This window comes from Phoxinus phoxinus (assembly GCF_949152265.1).
Source record: "Phoxinus phoxinus genome assembly, chromosome: 14".
Classification (NCBI taxonomy): domain Eukaryota; kingdom Metazoa; phylum Chordata; class Actinopteri; order Cypriniformes; family Leuciscidae; genus Phoxinus; species Phoxinus phoxinus.
Window position 1 is genome coordinate 33,174,347 of NC_136889.1, and position 20,824 is coordinate 33,195,170.

At 38.1% G+C, this 20,824-nt stretch overlaps 2 protein-coding genes across 2 annotated transcripts; one reads left to right on the forward strand and one right to left on the reverse strand.

The window, feature by feature from the left end:
• Positions 1-957: 957 nt before the first annotated feature.
• cnrip1b (cannabinoid receptor interacting protein 1b) lies at positions 958-4,206 on the reverse strand. The gene is made up of 3 exons (XM_079635332.1): positions 3,888-4,206; positions 2,596-2,740; positions 958-1,466 (listed from the first exon to the last, which is right to left on the reverse strand). Exons 1-3 carry the CDS (start codon positions 4,064-4,066, stop codon positions 1,302-1,304), a joined length of 489 nt encoding a protein of 162 aa, XP_079491458.1. The 5' UTR covers positions 4,067-4,206; the 3' UTR covers positions 958-1,301.
• Positions 4,207-6,798: 2,592 nt separating this feature from the next.
• On the forward strand, positions 6,799-20,210 carry plek (pleckstrin). Its single transcript, XM_079634511.1, has 9 exons — positions 6,799-6,990; positions 7,720-7,875; positions 9,506-9,687; positions 10,770-10,861; positions 13,182-13,366; positions 15,451-15,555; positions 18,922-19,005; positions 19,090-19,162; positions 19,266-20,210. Exons 1-9 carry the CDS (start codon positions 6,949-6,951, stop codon positions 19,403-19,405), a joined length of 1,059 nt encoding a protein of 352 aa, XP_079490637.1. The 5' UTR covers positions 6,799-6,948; the 3' UTR covers positions 19,406-20,210.
• Positions 20,211-20,824: the final 614 nt, after the last annotated feature.

Here is a 20,824-nt window from a genome sequence, read left to right on the forward strand (position 1 = left end):
TGACTTCGTGATTGGTCGATAGGTGGATCAGGCCAAAACACAACATGACAACATGAACATCAGTTGAGCGCTGCAACTTCACTTTTAAATGACAATATCCTGGCCGGACTACTGTTGTCAGTGATATAAGTATTTGAAATGAACATGATTTCTTAATGTCTACTGACATATCAGGGCCATTTTATGATTAATTGAAATACATTTCTTACATACGGTTCCTTTAAAGGATTAGTTCACTTTTAAAAAAACTTTTGCTGATAATTTACTCCCCCCGATGTCATCCAAGATGTCCATGTCTTTCCTTCTTCAGTCGAAAAAAAATTACGGTTTTTGATGAAAACATTTCTCTATATAATGTACTTCACTGGGGACCAAACGGGTCATGGTCCAGATGACAGTGTCAGCGCCGCTTCAACGGGCTTTAAACGACACCAGACGATGAATACGGGTCTTATCTAGCGAAACCATCGTCATTTCAAACATAAATAAAAAAGTTTAAGTTTTATAAGCACAAGCGCTCGCCTTGCTCTGTTCTGTGATGCGCGTTCGTGACGTCACGTAATACGCAGTTACGGTGAAAAGGTCACGCTTGACGAGTCAGTGTTTACAGATGTGCGGAAGGAGGACCATACACACATATTCAAATGTCTTTGTGTCAGTTTATCCTTTAAAATGCCCATCTCGTGTGTGTATCCTGGTGTTGGAATATTAAAAAGCCTAAAAGAACATTTTCGTCAGGACAGACATGTTTTACTTTTCACAGAAGCGTGACCTTTACAGCGTAACTGCGTATTACGTGACGTCACGAACGCGCATCACAGAACAGAGCAAGGCGAGCGTTTGTGCTTATAAAACTTAAACTTTATAATTTATTTTTGAAATGACGATGGTTTCGCTAGATAAGACCCGTATTCATCGTCTGGTGTCGTTTAAAGCCCGTTGAAGCGGCGCTGACACGGTCATCTGGACCTTGACCCGTTTGGGGCCCATTGACGTCCATTATATGGAGAAATGTGTTCATCAAAAACCTTAATTTCTGTTCGACTGAAGAAAGAAAGACATGGACATCTTGGATGACATCGGGGTGAGTAAATTATCAGCAAAAGTTTTTTAAAAAGTGAACTAATCCTTTAACTTCATCTCAGTAACTACTCGAATACGTCCTCAGGAAAGGCTATCCGCCGATTCATGTTTCCGTGTGTTGTTCAGGGAGGTTCCTAGCTCTTCATGAGATTGTACACACACACACACACACACACACACACACACATACACACACACACACACACACACACACTCTCTCACAGAAACAGCTCTTTGTTGATCCACATGAGTGTGCGCGTGTCGTTGGGCTTGCACTCGTACTCGATGCTGTTGAAGCTGTTCCCCCACTGGCAGTGGTCCCTCTTGTTGTAGTTGTAGAACTTGACCTGCCAGACGGTCTCGAAAAGACCAGCCTGAGTGAACTGTCAAGAAACATTACACACATCAGGCGCAACTCTTGTTCTTACACTCACGTACACAAAAACGGGTAACTTTGCAGTGATATGAGGAGCATTTTAATCATCTAAAGAACCTTTGGTGGAATGGAAAAATTATATGGATGTTAAAGGAGGAGTTCACTTCAGAATTAAAATGTCCTGATGATTTACTCTCCCGCACGTCATCCAAGATGTTCATGTCTGTCTGTCTTCAGTGGAACAGAAATGCAGGTTTGTGAGGAACACACTCCAGATGTTCTCCATATAGTGACTTCAATGGTCCAGCGGGTCGAAGGTCCAGATGTGAGTTTCAGCTTCAAAGTCTCTCACGATCCAGCCGAGGAATAAGAGTCTCATCTAGACACACCAGCCGACATTTTATAACTAAATACACATTTATATACTTTTAACCACAAATGCTGGTCTAGCACTCGCTGTGATGCGCCACACATTACATCATCAGGTTGAAAGGTCAAGCGTGATGTAGGCGGAAGAACAGACCCAGTGTTTATAAAGCGAACGTGCAAAGACTGAGTCAAACGCCATTTAAAAAAAGAAAAGAAGGTGAAACAACGATGTTGGACGATTTTGAAGAAGATAAGAGGGAGTTTTTCACCCTACTCTACAATTCTGAACCGGAACACGCTTGACCTTTCAATGTGATTACGTAATGTGTGAAGTCGTGGACGTGCAAGACCAGCATTAGTGGTTAAAAGTATATAAATGTGAATTTAGTTATAAAATGTCGGCTGGTTTGTCTAGATGAGACTCTTATTCCTCGGCTGGATCGTGAGAGACTTTGAAGCTGAAACTCACATCTGGACCTTCGACCCGCTGGACCATTGAAGTCACTATATGGAGAACATCTGGAGTGTGTTCCTCACAAATGTGTTTTCGACTGAAGAAAGAAAGACGTGAACATCTTGGATGACGTGCGGGAGAGTAAATCATCAGCACATTTTAACTCTGAAGTGAACGACACATTTAAAGGCACTTAACAGAAACACAAATGCCAATAAAGAACCTTTATGTTCTTCTGCAGGCGTTTATAATGTGATTTATAGGCTCTGTGTACTTCTTATCTCCAAGGGAACCTTTCAAAAGTGATTCTGACCTGTATGTTGACTTGAACAGGTTGCCTCTCTCCACTTTTGGTGTGTGTAACTCCCTCAGTGTCATACATCCCAGTGTACACTACAGACTGAGGGTCTTTAGACTGTTGCTCCAAAGGGAACGTCACGCCACCGACGGTCATGGATCTGAGGAATGAGACGTGAGAGAGGGATAGTAGAGTACAACATTTTATTTTCCTCTAAAATACGAGATGGTACAAAAACTTGGCGCAGCACTTTCCAAAACATCCACTTTTCAAGATGCACGTGGAAATTTGTCCGATCCGTGATGCGATCGCAGATTTTATGTTTTTTAAAATGTTAGATTTAAGAAGCAAATGAGAATCGCTAAAATTATTGAATATATTTCGAGACAAAGGTCTTGTTAATGATTTTCAGTTTTGTTCAAGATAATTAAAGCAACAATTTTTCAATAAGAAGACTACATATAGAAGAATATATATATATCGCTGTTGCATACATCTGCTGATGTTGGGGCGAAAGGCACAATAATTAACATGATAATAAACGTCTGGCTGACTTTTCCATTTGTTGACATTACATGGTTAGATTCAGATGGGAAATATTATATATTAAGTTGGGTGCCCACCTTAGAGATAATCACCCTATTTATAACGAAACCATCATATTTAAAAATATGATCATATCATATTTATTGTTATATGACCTACTGTAAATGTAGATTACACTCAAGATTCGAAATCTAGATTATAAGATTCAGATTCATATTCATATTCAGATTGCAACATCTATTTGATTTGACAGACAATATTTAGCCTAGATATCTGTAGGCCTTTGTGTAACGGAATAGGATACACACTTAACATGTCATGCACCCATCAGACATAGTTGATGCCTTAATCGTCTGGATTTGACTGCCAAAGGAAGCAATCTGTCAGTGCACGAGATGAACACAATCCTGTAGGATAAACCCACGGTCATGACATCCCATATGTAGCTGTCACGAGATGTTACATCCAATATTCTTGGTTGCTTTCAGTTCATTTAAAAAAAAAAAAAATCATTATAGCCTAAGCAGTAGCCTACCATGGTAGCCTATTTTTTTAAAAAAATAGCTACGTTTATGTAGTCTAAAATAATAATTCAGCATTATCGCCTACATGTCACTATGTTATCCATCACAATGGTGCCATTGGTCATTTGTAATTTTACAGCATCTACACAAAATAACAAAATAAGTTATTCTGTCTCAACGTTGATGCAAACAAGAATCAATATAAGTTCACTTGCAAATAGACTGTACACTACTCACGTGGCCTGAACTGCTCCCGGTTTAACGACCACGTCGATCTTGTATTTCGTCCCCGTCAGTAATTTGATGGTTCTGGTCTGACCGAATCTCGTGCCGTCAGATTTGAAGAACACGGGTCCGTTATTCGGGGTGGTTTTCAGCGAAACGCCGATTTTAATGAGTTGGGGGATGTCTGCCATGATCGCCAGGTGTGAGGAAACAGGTCAGGATATTTCAGGCTGAAGTAAATCGGTGTACTCGAGTGGAAACCCGTGAAAACCGCATACAGAAAGCACGTCCAAAGTCATGTCTGCTGTTCCTGTCCAATAATCCCCTTCACAAACATAATCCCAACATGCAAGCGACCTAATGAGATCAAGAGAGAGAAGCAGTAGCCCAGATTACACCAATGCAGCATCCGTGCGTTTGGTTTATTGATCGTTTAAGTTTCTCAAGGACACCAAGTTAAGTCTCATCCATTGAGTATGTGTTATCACAGAAAAATATTAGCATAAAAATACTACTTTCTTGGTTTTGAACATGTACCATGACAATATGTGCTTTTGGGAACATCATGCAATAGCCTAGTATTCTTTTATAGTCCAAAATGTAGTTGTTGTTTTTTTGCTTTTAGTATGACAAAGATATGCCTAATATTATCAGCTATAGCGTGCTCCAAGACAATGGCAAAATTCATATTTAGAAGATATAAGCATTTAGAACTTAGTCTCACTTTCTGAAAATATGGATCAATGATTTTGATGACATCACTGCATCACTGCTTCTCATCAGATTTACTGTCCAATCAAATGCTCTCTAGAATCTGAAGCCCCGCCCCCTGCATTATAAACAGACACTGAAGCTGCGCTGAAATCGGTCACTTGTTCACATGTTTACTGTTTTCTATGGTGAATGGCACATAGTGCACTATATAGGGGATAGGGAACGATTCAGACAGTGTATATATGATTTCCATTGAGGCGAATGAAGTCTGGTTTCATGTTAGTGTCGTATAAACTGGTCCAGACTCGACACACAGAGCGGATCATGAGCGAGTCGCACAACAGAAAACGTATCAGACCCGTTTGAGTTCTGCACAGAATGCTGTATTTTAAAGCGATATGGAGGAGATCAGGAGGAAACTAGCCTACTGCGGCTTTAACAAACTCAACAGCTCTGAGCTGTGATAAACGCTATTGGCTGTTTTTAAAAAGGGGAGGAGCTGTAAGCACCCCAACCCTCATAACTCCTTCCTAATATCAGAGGAGAGTAATAGATGGCTACGAATGCTGTAAAAGCCTCTTATGCCCTTGTTGTAAGCCTATACTTGACATTAACTGTAAACTTAATTCTCAAATCTGATTGGCATATTATAATGTTGTTCCAAGATCAACAAAGATGCTGTTTTATTTAAAACCAAGTATGTAAATTACATGTTAAGCATAAGCTTATATGAATAAGAATCAATAGTATTTAATTTTGAATTCAATTTAAGTTTATTTTTATAGAACTTTTCACACATATTAGTTGTTAATAACAAGAACATACTAGTACCACCTGAAAAACTTTGTGTGTGTTTGTCTTTGTGTTCTTCAGCACAGTAGATCAGATCAGGTAATAAGATCGAGCTGATAAAGTCAGATACCATGACACCATAACAATACTCTCACTTCCTTTCAAAACCACGTGTGAAAACACCTTTCATTTGGCTTTTTACTTCAACAATCCTTTAATTTATCACAAAGTTCTTAAGCTGTGAGATTTAAGCAGTACACGATTGCATAATATTTCAAATTCTCAAAGTGTGTTGCACCTTTTTTGTGATGTCTCTTTAAACACGGCGAAGGCTGGGTCTTTCTTCAGTGACCGCAACTCTTTCGTAACTCCCTTCATTCAACTTCCTGTGAAAATGATCGTTTCTCTCAACAAGCTGTAATGTGATTTGTTGTATTATTCCAGTGGGCTCTTCAATGCTGCAAATAATTGGTTCAGTGAACAACCTTCGGTAACACTTTACAATAAGGGTGCACTAATAAGCATTAATTCATGCTTAACTAATGCACAGATAATACTGAATTCATGTATTACTAATGATTATCTAAGCTATTCATTAATGATTGCCTCATTAGCAACTAATGAAGAGTCTGTCTGGTTAATATATTAGTTCATATATTAATTGTTATTCATTAAACGTGTGTGTATTAATTTGTATATACATTTTATTAATTAAGCTACTACTAATTAATTATTACATCTACTAATTAAGCTTTTATAAACTCTAGTGATGGTCATTAATTATTAATTAATCATTAGCTAACAATCATTATGTTGTGACTTTACTTGTTGAGGCACATCATTATTAACTCATCATCTAGTAATTGTAGTAATTGACACACTACTAATGCTGTAATTAATAATGTATTAATGCATATTAGGCTCATTGTGGTAATTAACAAATTAATGAACACTATTAATAAAATAAGTGATTATGGAATTAATCCACAATTACATATTTAATTAATAACACTTCATATATGAACTAATATATTAACCAGACAGACTCTTCATTAGTTGCTAATGAGGCAATCATTAATGAATAGCTTAGATAATCATTAGTAATACATTAATTCAGTATTATCTGTGCATTAGTTAAGCATTTCAGATATTGAGGCACTGGACATGTTTGTTCCAGGAGATAAAAACACATGTGTTTATATACAGTAGTCAACATTTGAAGTGGATCATAAAAAGTTCATCAAAGTTGTCCTAAGACAGGAACGGGTGTGGTTCAAAATTCATGTGTAACTTTGATGAAAGGTTTTGACCCACTTCACATGTATATTAGGAGTAGATGTATATTTACTCATCATCACTCATCGTTAATCTTTGGCCTTTGACTCATTTACTGTGTGGGCTGACAACAGAGGAAACTAGTCTGACCAAGTCAGGCAGAGTGCAACTTCCCTTTTATCAAAAAATGTCTATAACTGTCAAGCGAGGCTCCGCGTCACACACACAAAACTGCAGACGCGCATCACCACTCCCTGAAGAAGATAGCGCGTCGAGCTTGTAGTTCACAGCGATGGAACCAGCCAGAATCAGAGAAGGATACTTGGTGAAAAAGGTAAGGCTTGGAGTTTAATCTTGCATATATACACTCTAAACTATTTTTTTTAAAATTTTGGGTCAAATATGGACAAACCCAGCCGTTGGGTTACATTTTTTAATTAAATTTTTAACCCAACGTTTGGGTTTATCCGTATTTGACCCAAAATTGGGTTGAAACAACCCAGCATGTTTTAGAGTGTAGCTTTTCTATCTTTAACGTGTCAGTATCACTGAATACGCGTCATTTTACTGACAAGAAACTGAGACGTACCACAAAACTGTCATGTCATGATGCTTTGTCATGTGTTTCCCATGAAGTTATGAAGTTCCTCCAGTTTGGGAAAAGAAGTGGAAACATCCTTTTTCTTTCTAAAAAATAAAACCCAATTAATGTTAACATGTTTTTGATACGGTTCTTTGCACTGAACTCTTACAAAGTGTTCGATGTGGACTTTTTTTGAGATGGCATTTTCCTGTTTCTCTGTGAGAAAAATAACACTGTAATCAAATGTGCATCATTCAGGATCTTGCAACTGAAAGTATAGTAGAAGTCTGACCACAACATATGCGTGCACTAAAATACAGAAGTGAAAATGGCAGAAATTGAATGCTTGCGCTTCACTAAATTCATTTGTGATTGTGCTGTTGTTGCAAACGGCCTATGCAATCCTTCATGAAACGGTTTGTTTACTTTGAGATCTTTATCTCTGGTGGTTTGAGGAAGCTGAAGTGTGGTTGTTTGCAGGGCACCGTGCTGAACTCATGGAAAGTGGTGTGGGTGGTGTTAGCAGATGATGGCGTGGAGTTTTACAAGAAGAAGACCGACAACAGTCCGAAGGGAATGATCCCTCTGAAGGGAGCGACGCTGACCAGCCCATGCCAGGACTTCACTAAAAGAACGGTGGAGGAATCACACATCTTTAAATCTACCAATCTGGCCATATACGCCAATTTTTTTTCTTCCGAAAACTATTTTTGGTGTATAAATGGCTCGAGAAATTACATTTGTGCTATAGATACGCACTTTCATGAGATCGTGTTGGACATATCTTGATTGTTTAATTGGTAACACTTTACAAAAAGGTTCATTAGTTAACTTTATTTATTACATGGCTTGGTTGAATTCTAATGTAGAATGCGGTCTGTTATTTCTTGATAACAACTGTTGCTAAGGATAACACACCGTTGCTAAGGCTAACACACCGCTGCTAAGGACAACACACTGTTGCCAAGGCTAACACACCACTGCTAAGGACAACACACCGTTGCTAAGGCTAACACACCGCTGCTAAGGATAACACACCGCTGCTAAGGCTAACACACCGCTGCTAAGGACAATACACCGATGCTAAGGCTAACACACCTCTGCTAAGGCTAACACACCGCTGCTAAGGCTAACACACCGTTGCTAAGGCTAACACACCGCTGCTAAGGATAACACACCGCTGCTAAGGCTAACACACCGCTGCTAAGAACAACACACCGCTGCTAAGGCTAACACACCTCTGCTAAGGCTAACACACCGCTGCTAAGGACAACACACTGTTGCCAAGGCTAACACACCGCTGCTAAGGACAACACACCGATGCTAAGGCTAACACACCTCTGCTAAGGCTAACACACCGCTGCTAAGGCTAACACACCGTTGCTAAGGCTAACACACCGCTGCTAAGGATAACACACCGCTGCTAAGGCTAACACACCGCTGCTAAGAACAACACACCGCTGCTAAGGCTAACACACCTCTGCTAAGGCTAACACACCGCTGCTAAGGACAACACACTGTTGCCAAGGCTAACACACCGCTGCTAAGGACAACACACCGTTGCTAAGGCTAACACACCACTGCTAAGGACAACACACCGTTGCTAAGGCTAACACACCACTGCTACGGCTAACACACCGCTGCTAAGGACAACACACCGTTGCTAAGGCTAACACACCGCTGCTAAGGACAACACACCATTGCTAAGGACAATACACCGTTGCTAAGGCTAACACACCGCTGCTAAGGCTAACACACCGCTGCTAAGGACAACACACCGTTGCCATGAAAAACACAACGTTGCCATGGACACCGTGTTCTTTAACGGAAGCAATACAATCGTTTTTAAATCAATGTTTTGTGTCAAATTACTGATTTATTTGGTAGTTAGCCATGTAATAAGTGGGATAATGTAACGGGAATACTCGATATATATTCGCTATAACAAACGCCTCGCTCTACATTATCCCTTACGTATGAACTAAAATGAGCAATACATCTGTTACAGTATTTATTAATCTTTGTTAATGTTAGTTAATGTTAGTTGACAAGTATACAGCTGTTCATTGTTTGTTCATGTTAGTTCACAGTGCGTTAACTAATGTTAACTTTTGATTTTGATAATGTATTAGTTAATGTTGAAATTAATATTAACTAGGATTGATAAATGCTGAAGTAGTATTGTTAATTCTTAAAGGTAGTTAAGTAATGAACCTTATTGTAAGGAGTTAGCGTTTCATTAATGTCAGCGTCTGCTTTCCCACAGCTTGTGTTTAAAGTCAGTTCTGCTAAGAACCAGGAGCATTTCTTCCAAGCGACGCATCTGGAGGAACGGGAGCTGTGGGTTAAAGACGTCAAGAGAGCGATCGTTTGTTTACAGGGGGGCAAGAAGTTTGCCAGGAAATCAACACGCCGATCCATTCGATTACCAGAAAATGTTAACCTGAGGTATAAAACCGCACTACATACACAAAATCACACACACACAAAAAAAGATAAGATAAGATAAATCTAAAAACATTTTGTTAGTCAATCTTTAATTTAATTCACCACGTATACTAAATGAGGCAAGGGTGTCGAGTTACATTCAAGATATTTTAAGGCATGAATAATTTTTTTTCAAGGAAAAACTTTAAAATATGTCATTTTGGTGATCAAAGATGAGTTTTAAGGGATAAAATGATGATAAAAAGGAAGTTGCTCTAGTCTTTTCTCCTCTATTGTGTCGTATATCTGAGTGAACAGCATTTGAAACAAGAACACATGTGGTCGGAGCTTGATTGTGTCTGTGGAGAGTTGATTGGATGGTTGAGGTTTGCTATTGGCTGATCTCATGTGAGTGACAGGTTGCCCCGCCCACATCATCAGAGAAGAGAAGAGATGCTGCAAGAGGAACTTATTCTGATTAAAAATGACCAGGAACATCAATTTAACACAATAAAGATGTGCACCGATAAATTATTTTGAATAAATACTGCAATCTTCCATAAAAAAAGAATTGGTGGACTTTAATGTCTTTAATGCAAATATGCATCATATTTATAAAACACCCGGAATAGTTTCAGTCAAGCTTGCCAGTAACACCGGTTTCAAGTGAAAACAGTATTTAATCAAAATTGTTTAACTGTCAGTCAAATTAGACAAAACAGGTTTAAACAAGAAACCATGATTTTCCATTAGACCACACTCTAAAAAATGCTGGGTTGTTTCAACCCAATTTTGGGTCAAATATGGACAAACGTTGGGTTAAAAATGTAATATAAAAAATGGGTTTGTCCATATTTGACCCAAAATTGAGTTGAAACAACCCAGCATTTTAGTGCAATATTAAATATACTTTAAATAATTGACAGTCATTGACATCTAGCTGTTTTGCAGTGGTCAACCTGTTTGTTATCAGAATGTTGTATTGATTGAAAAACAGAGTCTGTATTGTGCTAAACTTGAGAAATGTGATACATAAAGTTTGAAGGTCCCTGCTGTGAACAGTAAAACTGTTAAAACATTGCTTTTGTTGTGTCTGTCCTCAGTGAACTGTATGTTTTAATGAAAGATCCAGACAACGGTGTTAAAGAGATGAAGCTAGAGAAGGACAGAAGGCAGTTTAATCACTGTTTCACAGGTGAGATATTCATTCAATTTCATAACATAATCAAATAAAGAACTAGGCAAAACCTCTTACACTCTAAAATATGTTGGGTTGTTTTAACCCAAATGTGGGTCAAATATGGACAAACCCAGCCATTGGGTTACATTTTTTTAAAATTAAATTTAACCCAAAGTTGGCTCACCACAAAATGAAACTGCTGGTGTCACCAGCGTCACCAGCGGCTCTACACATGAACTCCAGCATTGAGAACGTTGTATGTGTACACAGAGGCCGTTTCTCAATATGCGTTCTTGTCTGTACTTGTGTTCTTGTGGACTTGTGAAACGTCATCAGTCGCTGCCCAAGTACTGTCCCAATTCAAAAGTTCACATCTAGCCAAGTCCAGTTCAAATCCCCGGATGTGTTCTTGATCCGCCCCTTTTACCGAGGATGCATGTAGAGGTGACTTGTGCAGACTTGAGACAGACAGGTATCCCAGAATGCATCTCGTCCCACCAGCAAGCGTCAATGGCAGAGGAGAAAACCCGCGTAATATCAAAATACTACTGTTATCGTGTCACGAAATGTAATTCTAAGAGTGTTTCAGTCGAGAATGTAGTTGTTTAAAGCTCAAATCTGTGGTTTATTTATAAAGATAGCGCCTATTTAAAAAATGTATCTGACGTTTTCGGAGTTGTGAGATCCAGGCGATCACCGGGTGTTCAACGCTCAATAACCCGGACTGGAACAGCTTTTCCTCGGCTAGTGCTTCTGATGTTTGCCGCTGGCTCTGGTGTCTCTAGTCTAGCGGTTAAACGTGAGATATAACTCGTCTTGTGTATATCTAACGGGCGATATTTGGTCTCATTAATCTATCATTTGTTCCATGGCAAATCGTTTTGGCTGAGGGCAAAGTGAAGTTTCATAATTTTATATATTTAGGCTATTTAACTTGAGCTATCTATAGGCTATTTTAAGCTGACTTATGTTTGACTGAATTGTTTGCTTTATTTATTTTTATTTACTTATACTTTTATACTGGATATCAGATCATTAAAACGGACATTTAACAAAAAGAGTCAGGGTTGTGTAATTTTATTTTAGGCTATATATTTTAAAATATATATAATATTTTTTATATTAATTTTATTATACATTCTCTTCACTGTACATGTATAATAAAATAAAATGACACAACCCCGTCTGTTTTTTAAATGTCAGTTTTAATGTTCAATAATGTTTAATATTTTTTTTAATGAAAGCAAAAAGAAGCAGGGTTGCGTTTTATTTCGTGTTGTTATGCAGTGAAGATAATCAATGTACACGTTGCCTGAACCACATTTGTGTGGCCATTTAATGTGTTTAAGATTTTTTTTTTAAATGAAAAGAGGCAGAGTGTTGTTTTATACCATATTTCGTTTTATTGTTGATTAAATATACATAAAGAGATAACCGGAGTAGCCAGAGCGTGCTGAGTGACGCGATCAAGAACGCCGCTGTCCCAATTGCAGAATAACCCGACTTGCGTCCTCTCGTCCTCGGGAGTTCGTTCTCCTAAGTCGAACTTGGCAAGTCTGAACTACCAAGGACGCAAGTCCGAAGTTTGCGTACTTGGTATTGAGAAACGGCCAGAGTTTACTAAAAAAAAAGGTTTTGAATTTTGTCAGTCAAAAGTAGTCGATCTCCGAATGCAACGTAACATGAGGAGAGTACAGATGGAAAGCTCCTAAAGCTCGTGTCCATGACATATTGCCATGAGCTAAGCGTCTAAGTTATCATGCTTTTCATTGGAATTACAAGTTCATGACATTTCCTCATATGGACTCAGTTCATTACGTTGCATTCGGAGATCGACTACTTTTGACTGACAAAATCTTCTTCTTGACGGCCTGGTTGTTCAAAACCTTTCTTTTTAGTAAACTCTGTGAACACAAACAATGTAGTCAATGCTGGAGTTCATGTGTTGAGCCGCTGGTGACACTTCCAGCACAGTCTCGTGTTGTGTCGAGCCGCATTAGTGTTTTAAAAACAGCGATGTTGATGCTATCATAGAAGTGCCCCGTGCTCTCCCACTCAAAAGGCATTTTGACCGAAAACAAAAATACGGTCAAACTTAAAAGTGGAGTTTCCATTCTAATGATGCTTTTACATGATTGTTTGACTCGGGTAGATTACCAAAAATAGCCTAGGATCAATTTAGGCGACAGTTACCCTTTAATGCACTGTGACCTAACGTGAACAAAGATGAATAAATACGGTAAGAAATGTTTAGCTCATTGTTAGTTCATGTTAACCGTTGACAGTATTGTGAAGTGTTAGCGAGATTCGTTTAGCTGTAGATGTGTTGTTGCAGGGAACACCGTGGTCGACTGGCTGATCTCCGAGGGGAAGGCCAGGAACCGGTCCGAGGGCCTGATGTTGGCCACCGGACTCCTCAACGAGGGATTCCTGCAGGCCGCCGGGGACGTGTCCAAAGACGGGGCGGAGAAGGGAGCGGAGTGTGTTTTCCTGGACCAAACGGACGCTCTTTATTATTTTGTAAGCTTATAAATCATACGGGGCACTACTAATTATTGGCTCTATGCCAAAACCAAGTGATCTGTCAGAAAGAAAGAAAAAAGCGGGTACAACATTCTCTATATTCTCTATATCAGGAGCCGCGTTTCCATTACCTTTCAAATTGCGCAAATTGGAATTGGGAATTGAAAATACTCTCAACGGGAACACGTCAATTTCGCAAAAACTCCCATTTATCGCACAAAAGTTTACTCTCGCTGTCTCGCATGAGGAGGTTTTTCAGGCAATTTGAAAAAGAAATATTTCGCAAAACTGCAATGGAAACAGTTTTTGCGCATTTACAGTCTCCTGACGTAGAGGACGTGGTGTGTTCGGACAGAAGACGAGACCGAGTTGTTTATTAAATTCATAAAAGACAAAATAATTACAGGAATACTGGATTATAAACCTCAAAGAAACACAATCAAGAGCTTGAAGCAGAAATTAGGGAGAAACACAGAAACTCTCACAGTATAAGAGTCTTTCCTTGCCATTAATGATTGTATAACACACACACACACACACACACACACACACACACACACACACACACACACACACACACACACACACACACACACACACACACACACACACACACACATACGTCTCCTTCCGTTAAGAATAATAATGTCCAGTGCGGTGGCTGTGATATATAAACCTACCAATCTCCGTTGCCATAATTTTTGGAATGACTTATCGCGAGAGGAAAAAATTAAGTTTTAGTCGCATAACATCGGTTAATGGAAACGGCGTCATTTCGCAATAGTTTTGTATCGATATTTAGAAAAAAAATTGGAAAAGTTTTGCGCAAATCTGTAATGGAAACGCGGCTACTGTCACTATTTTCTAACTCCCTGAAGTTCAAACCATTGTAGTCTTGAGTTTCATTCTGGAACGCACACGTCACAATATTCCTCATTATAATAATTAATACGCAGAATAAAGGGGCGGGGCCTGGTTGAGTTAGTTAGTAGTGTGTTAAACTGGTGGTTATGGTAATTAGGGGCGGGACATTTCCCAAACACACTCAAAGCGCTCGACCAATCACAACATACTGCTCCAGCCGACCAATCAGAGCACAATGTGCTTTTCAGAAGGAGGGGCTTCATAGAGACAGGAAGTAAACAGAGCGTTACTGACAGACTGGGAAGAGAGGAGCCGCAACAATGGAGAATATGAGGAAAATCATGTTTTTTGACATTTATGCTTGAAAACTAAATCAAAAACTAAATCTTTGTAAAAGGGCACAATATGGCCTCTTTAAAAGGACAAATGTGTACCTTATATCAACCCCAAAAAGTGCCTATTTACAGGCCCTGTTTACATCTGGTATTAAGATGCGTTTTGGTCGATCGGATCACAAGTAGACGAGAGAGACTTTGAAGCTTGTTTCCACCACAGAATAAAAAATAAGAAAGGTGATTGCGACTTTTTATCTCAGAATTGCATGTTTATCTCGCAATTCTGGCTTAATAACACGCAATTGTGACTTTGAGATGTAAACTCACAATTGTGAGATAAAAAGTTGCAATTATCTGTTAAAATGTTTTATTCTGTGCCGGAAACAAGCTTCCATAGAGACACTTTTGTCCACTTTCAAACCCTTCAGTCCTGATTTCTTCGAGGGGAGAGTGTATTAGCGGGTAAATGTATGGGCTTTTTCTGATCTTTCAATCTAATGGACAAAATAAGCTCATGCAAACATATGAACACAAACAGACGACGGAAAATCACACGGAGAGCCTTAGCTTTAGTTTCTACCAGGCCGAACGCTGTGGGTGTGTGTTAGAAATCAGTACGTTTTTCCTCTTCAAAACAAATTTGGATGCACGTGTAAGTAGAACATATCAAATTTGATCCCTTATGTCTCAAAGTTTGCTCGCTGTACATGCTATACATATCGGTGACATTGCATGACATGTACAAAAAACAATGAAGTGCGCTTGTGAAAAACAAAGAAGTGTCTGCGTGTGAAAAAGAAAGAAGTGTCTGCGTGTGAAAAACAGAGCGTCTGCGTGTGAACCGAGAGCTGTTGTTGAGACTGCATGTTTGTTGATTTGCAGGCTGATAGTGGTTTCTTCTGTGAGGGTTACTCCAGTGATGAAGATGTGATCTTGAAGGAGGAGTTCAGAGGTGCAATAGTCAAACAGGGCTGTTTGCTGAAACAGGTAAGCTAAAATGCTAACACTTTATTTACAATAAGGTTCATTAGTCAACTACATTAGTTAGCATGAACTAATAATAAACTGCATTTATACAGCTTTTATTAATATTTGTTAATGTTAATTTCAACATTTACTAATACATTATTCACATCTTGTTAGCATTAGTTAATGCACTGTGAACTAGCATGAACAAACAATGAACAGCTGTATATTTATTAACTAACATAAACAAAGATTAATAAATACAGTAACACATTTTATTGAGTAACAAATGTATTGCTCATGGTTAGTTCATGTTAGTTAATACATTAGCTAATGTTAACTAATGAACCTTATTGTAAAGTGATACCGCTATAATAGTCATGAAAAAAACGCCAAGATCAGTCATGAAACTCTATGGGCCCTATTGTAACGCTCTGAAACGCAAGTATCAAACGCGAAACGCAAGTAACTCTGTGGGCGGATCCCGGCGCTGTTGCTATTATACCGGCGGGATAAACGACTCTTGCGGCCGACGCAAATCTAACATGTGTTGGTCTGAAGTCGCTTCATTACTCATAGGTGTGGTTTGGGCGTAACGTGAAATAAACCAATCAGAGCGTCCTCTCACATTCCCTTTAAGAGCCGGCGCGCTTGTTCCTTGGCGGATTGCTATTATAACGGCGGATTGCTATTATAATGGCGGATTGCTATTATAACGGCGGATTGCTATTATAATGGCGGATTGCTATTATAACGGCGGATTGCTATTATAATGGCGGATTGCTATTATAATGGCGGATTGCTATTATAATGGCGGGTTTGCCAGCGCACGCCAAGAGCGGTTCACAGCCGAGGAGACCGACGCTCTCGTCAGGACCGTAAAACAAAGAGAAGTGACATTGTATGAGGATGATGGAGAAACTCAAATTAGCTTCGGTTAAACAGCCGTATAATAATTTGGGTAAATGTGTTGCTATATTTATGTATTATTTCACATCTTCAATGACACAACAATGATTTCCCTCGTGTGTTAATATTTTTCCTAGTAATAATGTATGATTTGTATAAATGAAAACTGCTGCGTCTGTTTAGATTAGAGAATCAAAGTGTGTGTGTTGTTCACACGCTACATAATGGCCAAGCATGCGCACTTAAAATAGCATATGACTAACGCGTGGCGCCGCTGTCTTTAGACTGGGTTTCTCCTGGTCAGTGGCGGAGTTGTTTTCTGAAACTCCAGAATATCACCAGGGAACGTTTGCGCCGGAACACACTCCTCTTTGCGCTGAACCGCCCCCGCGAGCGCAAGTTCATTCCCTAATTTACTGACGTGCGTCTGTGGAGGGAAGAGTCGCTGTGCGCGGGTGCAGAATAGGAATGATACATGCGGCGGTGTGCAAAGTCAATTGCGCTGGGTGCAAGATAGGGCCCCTAATGTTCAAGTGAATAACAAGTAAACCTTTAGTAGAGTTCATTACTCTTAAATAATATAATTATTATCCTTTCCCATTTAGGTGACCTTTCTTTTAGCATTAAACCATTTGCGCCAAATTATATGGCAAACAGTAGTAAAGCAGCACCAACCCTTACTGCTCCAGCATTGATTAGCAAATAAGAAACAAAAAAACTCAACATGGAAAAACATGGACAAAAACTCAACATTCCATTAACATGGAAAAGACGCATTTTATCGCGCGTCTCGTCGCTTGTAGTTAGGACACGGTTTTAAACAATGAAACTATCAGCGAACCTTCACTAATTGCAGAGGGCTTCAGTCAGCACTTCTCCACAGTTAGCAGTTATTTTTCCTTTCCTCCTCACTCAGATTTCCCCTTGATTTCCCAGAACAGATGCAATAGATCCTTCTGCTTCAATCCTATCACTCCAGCTGATGTTCAGCAGGTTACTGATGGCATAAACTCCGGATGCAGTGCTGGCCCACATGGTCTGGAGATCAAGTTCTTTAAACTCGCCTCTCATGTTCTATCATTCCCATTGGCTGATATATTTAATTTTTCATTGGCAACTTGCAAAACACCCCGATCATGGAATTGCACCAGAGTAACTCCTCTTCATAAAGGAGGTGATATCACAGATATTAATAATTACAGACATGCAGATTTCAATTATCAATAGCGTAACAAAAATATTTGAAAAACTAATCTTTAACCAACTTTCTAAACATCTTAATGACCAAAACTTATGATCTCCACACCAATCTGATTTTCGATCAAATTTCTCGACCACCACTGCTCTTCTAAAATTCACGAATGACATACTGTCAGCATCTGACAGTAACATGCCGACAGGTGCTATATTTACTGATCTTACCAAAGCATTTGATATGGTTGATCATTATCTTCTCTTGTTTGCTATTGGTCTTTCTTCTGACTCTTTATTATTTTGCAATTATTTTCCTCATCACAGAAGTCAGTGCGTTACTTTTCAAGGCAGCCAGCCAGGCTTCAAAATTATTTATAAAGGTGTTCCACAAGGCTCACCCTTAGGTCCACTTTTATTTTCTATTTTTATCAATGATTTACCACAAATCTGTCCTGACTGTTGAATTCACTTATACGCAGATTTTAGGACTTTAACTTAGTTCAAAAATGGTTTTCTTCTAATAAACTCCTCTTGAACAGGAAAAAATCTTACAGTATGTTGTCAAGTCAAGTCATCTTCATTTTATATAGCGCTTTTAACAATGTAGATTGTTTCAAAGCTGCTTTACGGAGATAAACGTATAATTTAAGGTAACAGATTGTTTTGGCTTTATAGCGGTTCTTGAATAATATAATTTTCCAGCTAAAGTTAGTTTTGATTGATTCACTTCCGTCGAAAGGATAATTTGTTATTAAATTGCGGATCGCTAAGACGACACCGTTGTTTTGCCCTCGACCTAATTCTTTGCCTTTATCTAAAAACTGGTCTATTAGTTTTCTCGATTGAACAGCTTTAACAAAAGTCGAAGAATTTAAATATCTTGTTCTCTGGCTTGATACCCAGCTCTCCTTCAAACCTCATATTAACTCAGTCTGCAAGAAAATATATGGCCAATTGAAGTCACTTTATCGCTCTGCTGATTGCTTCTCACAACAGGTTTGGAAAATAATTATTACTCATTTGATACTTCCAATACTTGATTATGCTGATGCTATATACGGGAACACCTCAGATTCAAATCTTTGCCTTATCTCTGTATTATATAAGTCTCTGTAGATTTGTGCTCAGATGTCCTTATACAACTCACCACTGTCAAATGTATGAGTCTTTGAACTAGCAACTAAGAACTTGGCAATTCCATTGGTCACTACTTATTTTTAAGTGTATTCATTTAGATTTTTAGTAATTTAATCAAAATTTTCATTTAATCTTTATTTCTTATAGGGTCATCGGCGAAAGAACTGGAAAGTCAGAAAGTTTATCCTTAGAGATGATCCTGCTTATATCCACTACTATGATCCCACCAAGGTAAGCATGTTCATGTCATCTCCATATATATATATATATATTAAATGCAGTATTGAAGCGGTGTGGTGTGTGTGTCTCTGTAAGGGGGAAGATGATCCGCTCGGCTCGATTCATCTGCGAGGCTCAGTAGTGACTGCGGTGGAATATGTGCCTGACGGTATCTAAATGATCAGACAAAACATGATGATAACAACAGTTTTAAATTGTAAAGTATTCATAGAATGCATGCAAATGTTTCTCTCTCTTGTAAACTCCTGCAGCCAAGAAACAAGAGGCTGATGGGAATCTCTTTGAGATCATCACTTCGGATGAGACGCACTACTATCTTCAGGCGGCTACAGCGGATGAGCGCAAGGATTGGATCAAAGCCATTCAAAGTGTTGCAAAGTCCGGAAAATAACAGGATTGGATCCGTCCTGTTCAACAAACTGGTTCATTGAACACATGCAGAGTTGGGATCTTTTTGCAAGAAAGTGTTGCCAGCACACCAGCTATATCTCCTCTTCAGCATCCTAGAAAAATAAGACTTTTGTTGATTCTTCACTTGACAAAAAAAAATGTATTATGTAAAAAAAAGAAAAAAAAAGAAACTCACAACAGTTAGAGAGAGAGGATGTGTGCAAATGTGTTTATGACCAGAGATACTGAATGCTATTTATCTGTCCATCCAGAAATGTCAACGCTGTGTTTAGGGACTCTTCAATGTCCAGCATTTTCCTGTCTTTATTTAAAGCACTTCCTGTTTCTCATCTTGATTTTGTCCAAATATAGAGATGTCACAGTCCAGTGGTGCAACACAAACTGTCTCAACAGCACAGCCCTCCTGATTTACTTACTGTTTCTAATTATAAAACTTAGCATCCATCTATCAGTTATGAATTCACAATGGAAGTACTTGGAGCAACACAATAAACATTTAAAAATACTGTTTCAAATATGTGTGAAAATAAAATACTAAGTATACTTGCACCCAGACTAACTATCAGTATACTTCAAGTGTGTTAGTATTAGTTAACTTGAAGTGTGCTATTTTGAAACAACTAATTTTGTACTAAGTATATTTTAGTAGTAATTAAATTGTAGTAAAGCATATCTTTAAGTGTATTTAGTGTACTTTTGTGTGCTAAATTGGAACAACTTTAAGTATACTGTGTAGGGACTAATTACATGCTTATAGTGATATTAAAGTGTACTTTATTTGTGTTACAAGTACATTACATGTTTATTATGAGTGTCTTCGAAATATACAAGCAATATACCCAAAAATGTATTATTTTGAAACAACTTCAAGTATATTAAGTGTATTTCAAGATATGCTTAAGATCAATTTTAAGCTATTTGCACTATATTTTAATTAGATTAAATTAGAAATATGTTATGTTAATAAGAAATATGTTAAAAGTGCTTGTTTTTAGCATATTTCTTAAATGTATAATTAAGCATATATTTATTACCAATGTACTTATAGTGCACTTTTTAGAAATATAGTTTTTAAATATATTTTCAGAAAATATACTAAAGTACAATTATTTTAAAGTGTGTTAAAAGTTGTATTTTGAAAATAGGTAAAAGCAGGATGCTAATATACTTTTAATATATTTAAAGATAGTATTTTGTATTTTTTTGCATTAATTATTATGTACTATTGAAAAAGGGAATATATTTCAAATACAATAAAGTATACTTTTTTTCCCACTGGGTTATATTTGGTAAATGTGAATAGTTATAGGTTATATTTTATATTTCATCTATTGCTGTTCTTTATGTTTCCGCCATGGAAAAAAGGTAATTTCATATTTTTATCTCACAATTAAATTTG

Excerpts from the sequence above, each read along its gene's own strand:
- cnrip1b (XM_079635332.1), bottom strand. The coding sequence starts at position 4,066 with ATGGCAGACATCCCCCAACTCATTAAAATCGGCGTTTCGCTGAAAACC. Across the intron at positions 2,741-3,887 it reads CCGGGAGCAGTTCAGGCCAC|ATCCATGACCGTCGGTGGCG; the intron begins GTGAGTAGTGTA and ends CTCATTCCTCAG. Across the intron at positions 1,467-2,595 it reads CTGTTCAAGTCAACATACAG|TTCACTCAGGCTGGTCTTTT; the intron begins GTCAGAATCACT and ends GTTTCTTGACAG.
- plek (XM_079634511.1), top strand. The coding sequence starts at position 6,949 with ATGGAACCAGCCAGAATCAGAGAAGGATACTTGGTGAAAAAG. Across the intron at positions 9,688-10,769 it reads CCAGAAAATGTTAACCTGAG|TGAACTGTATGTTTTAATGA; the intron begins GTATAAAACCGC and ends GTCTGTCCTCAG. Across the intron at positions 19,006-19,089 it reads ACTACTATGATCCCACCAAG|GGGGAAGATGATCCGCTCGG; the intron begins GTAAGCATGTTC and ends TGTCTCTGTAAG.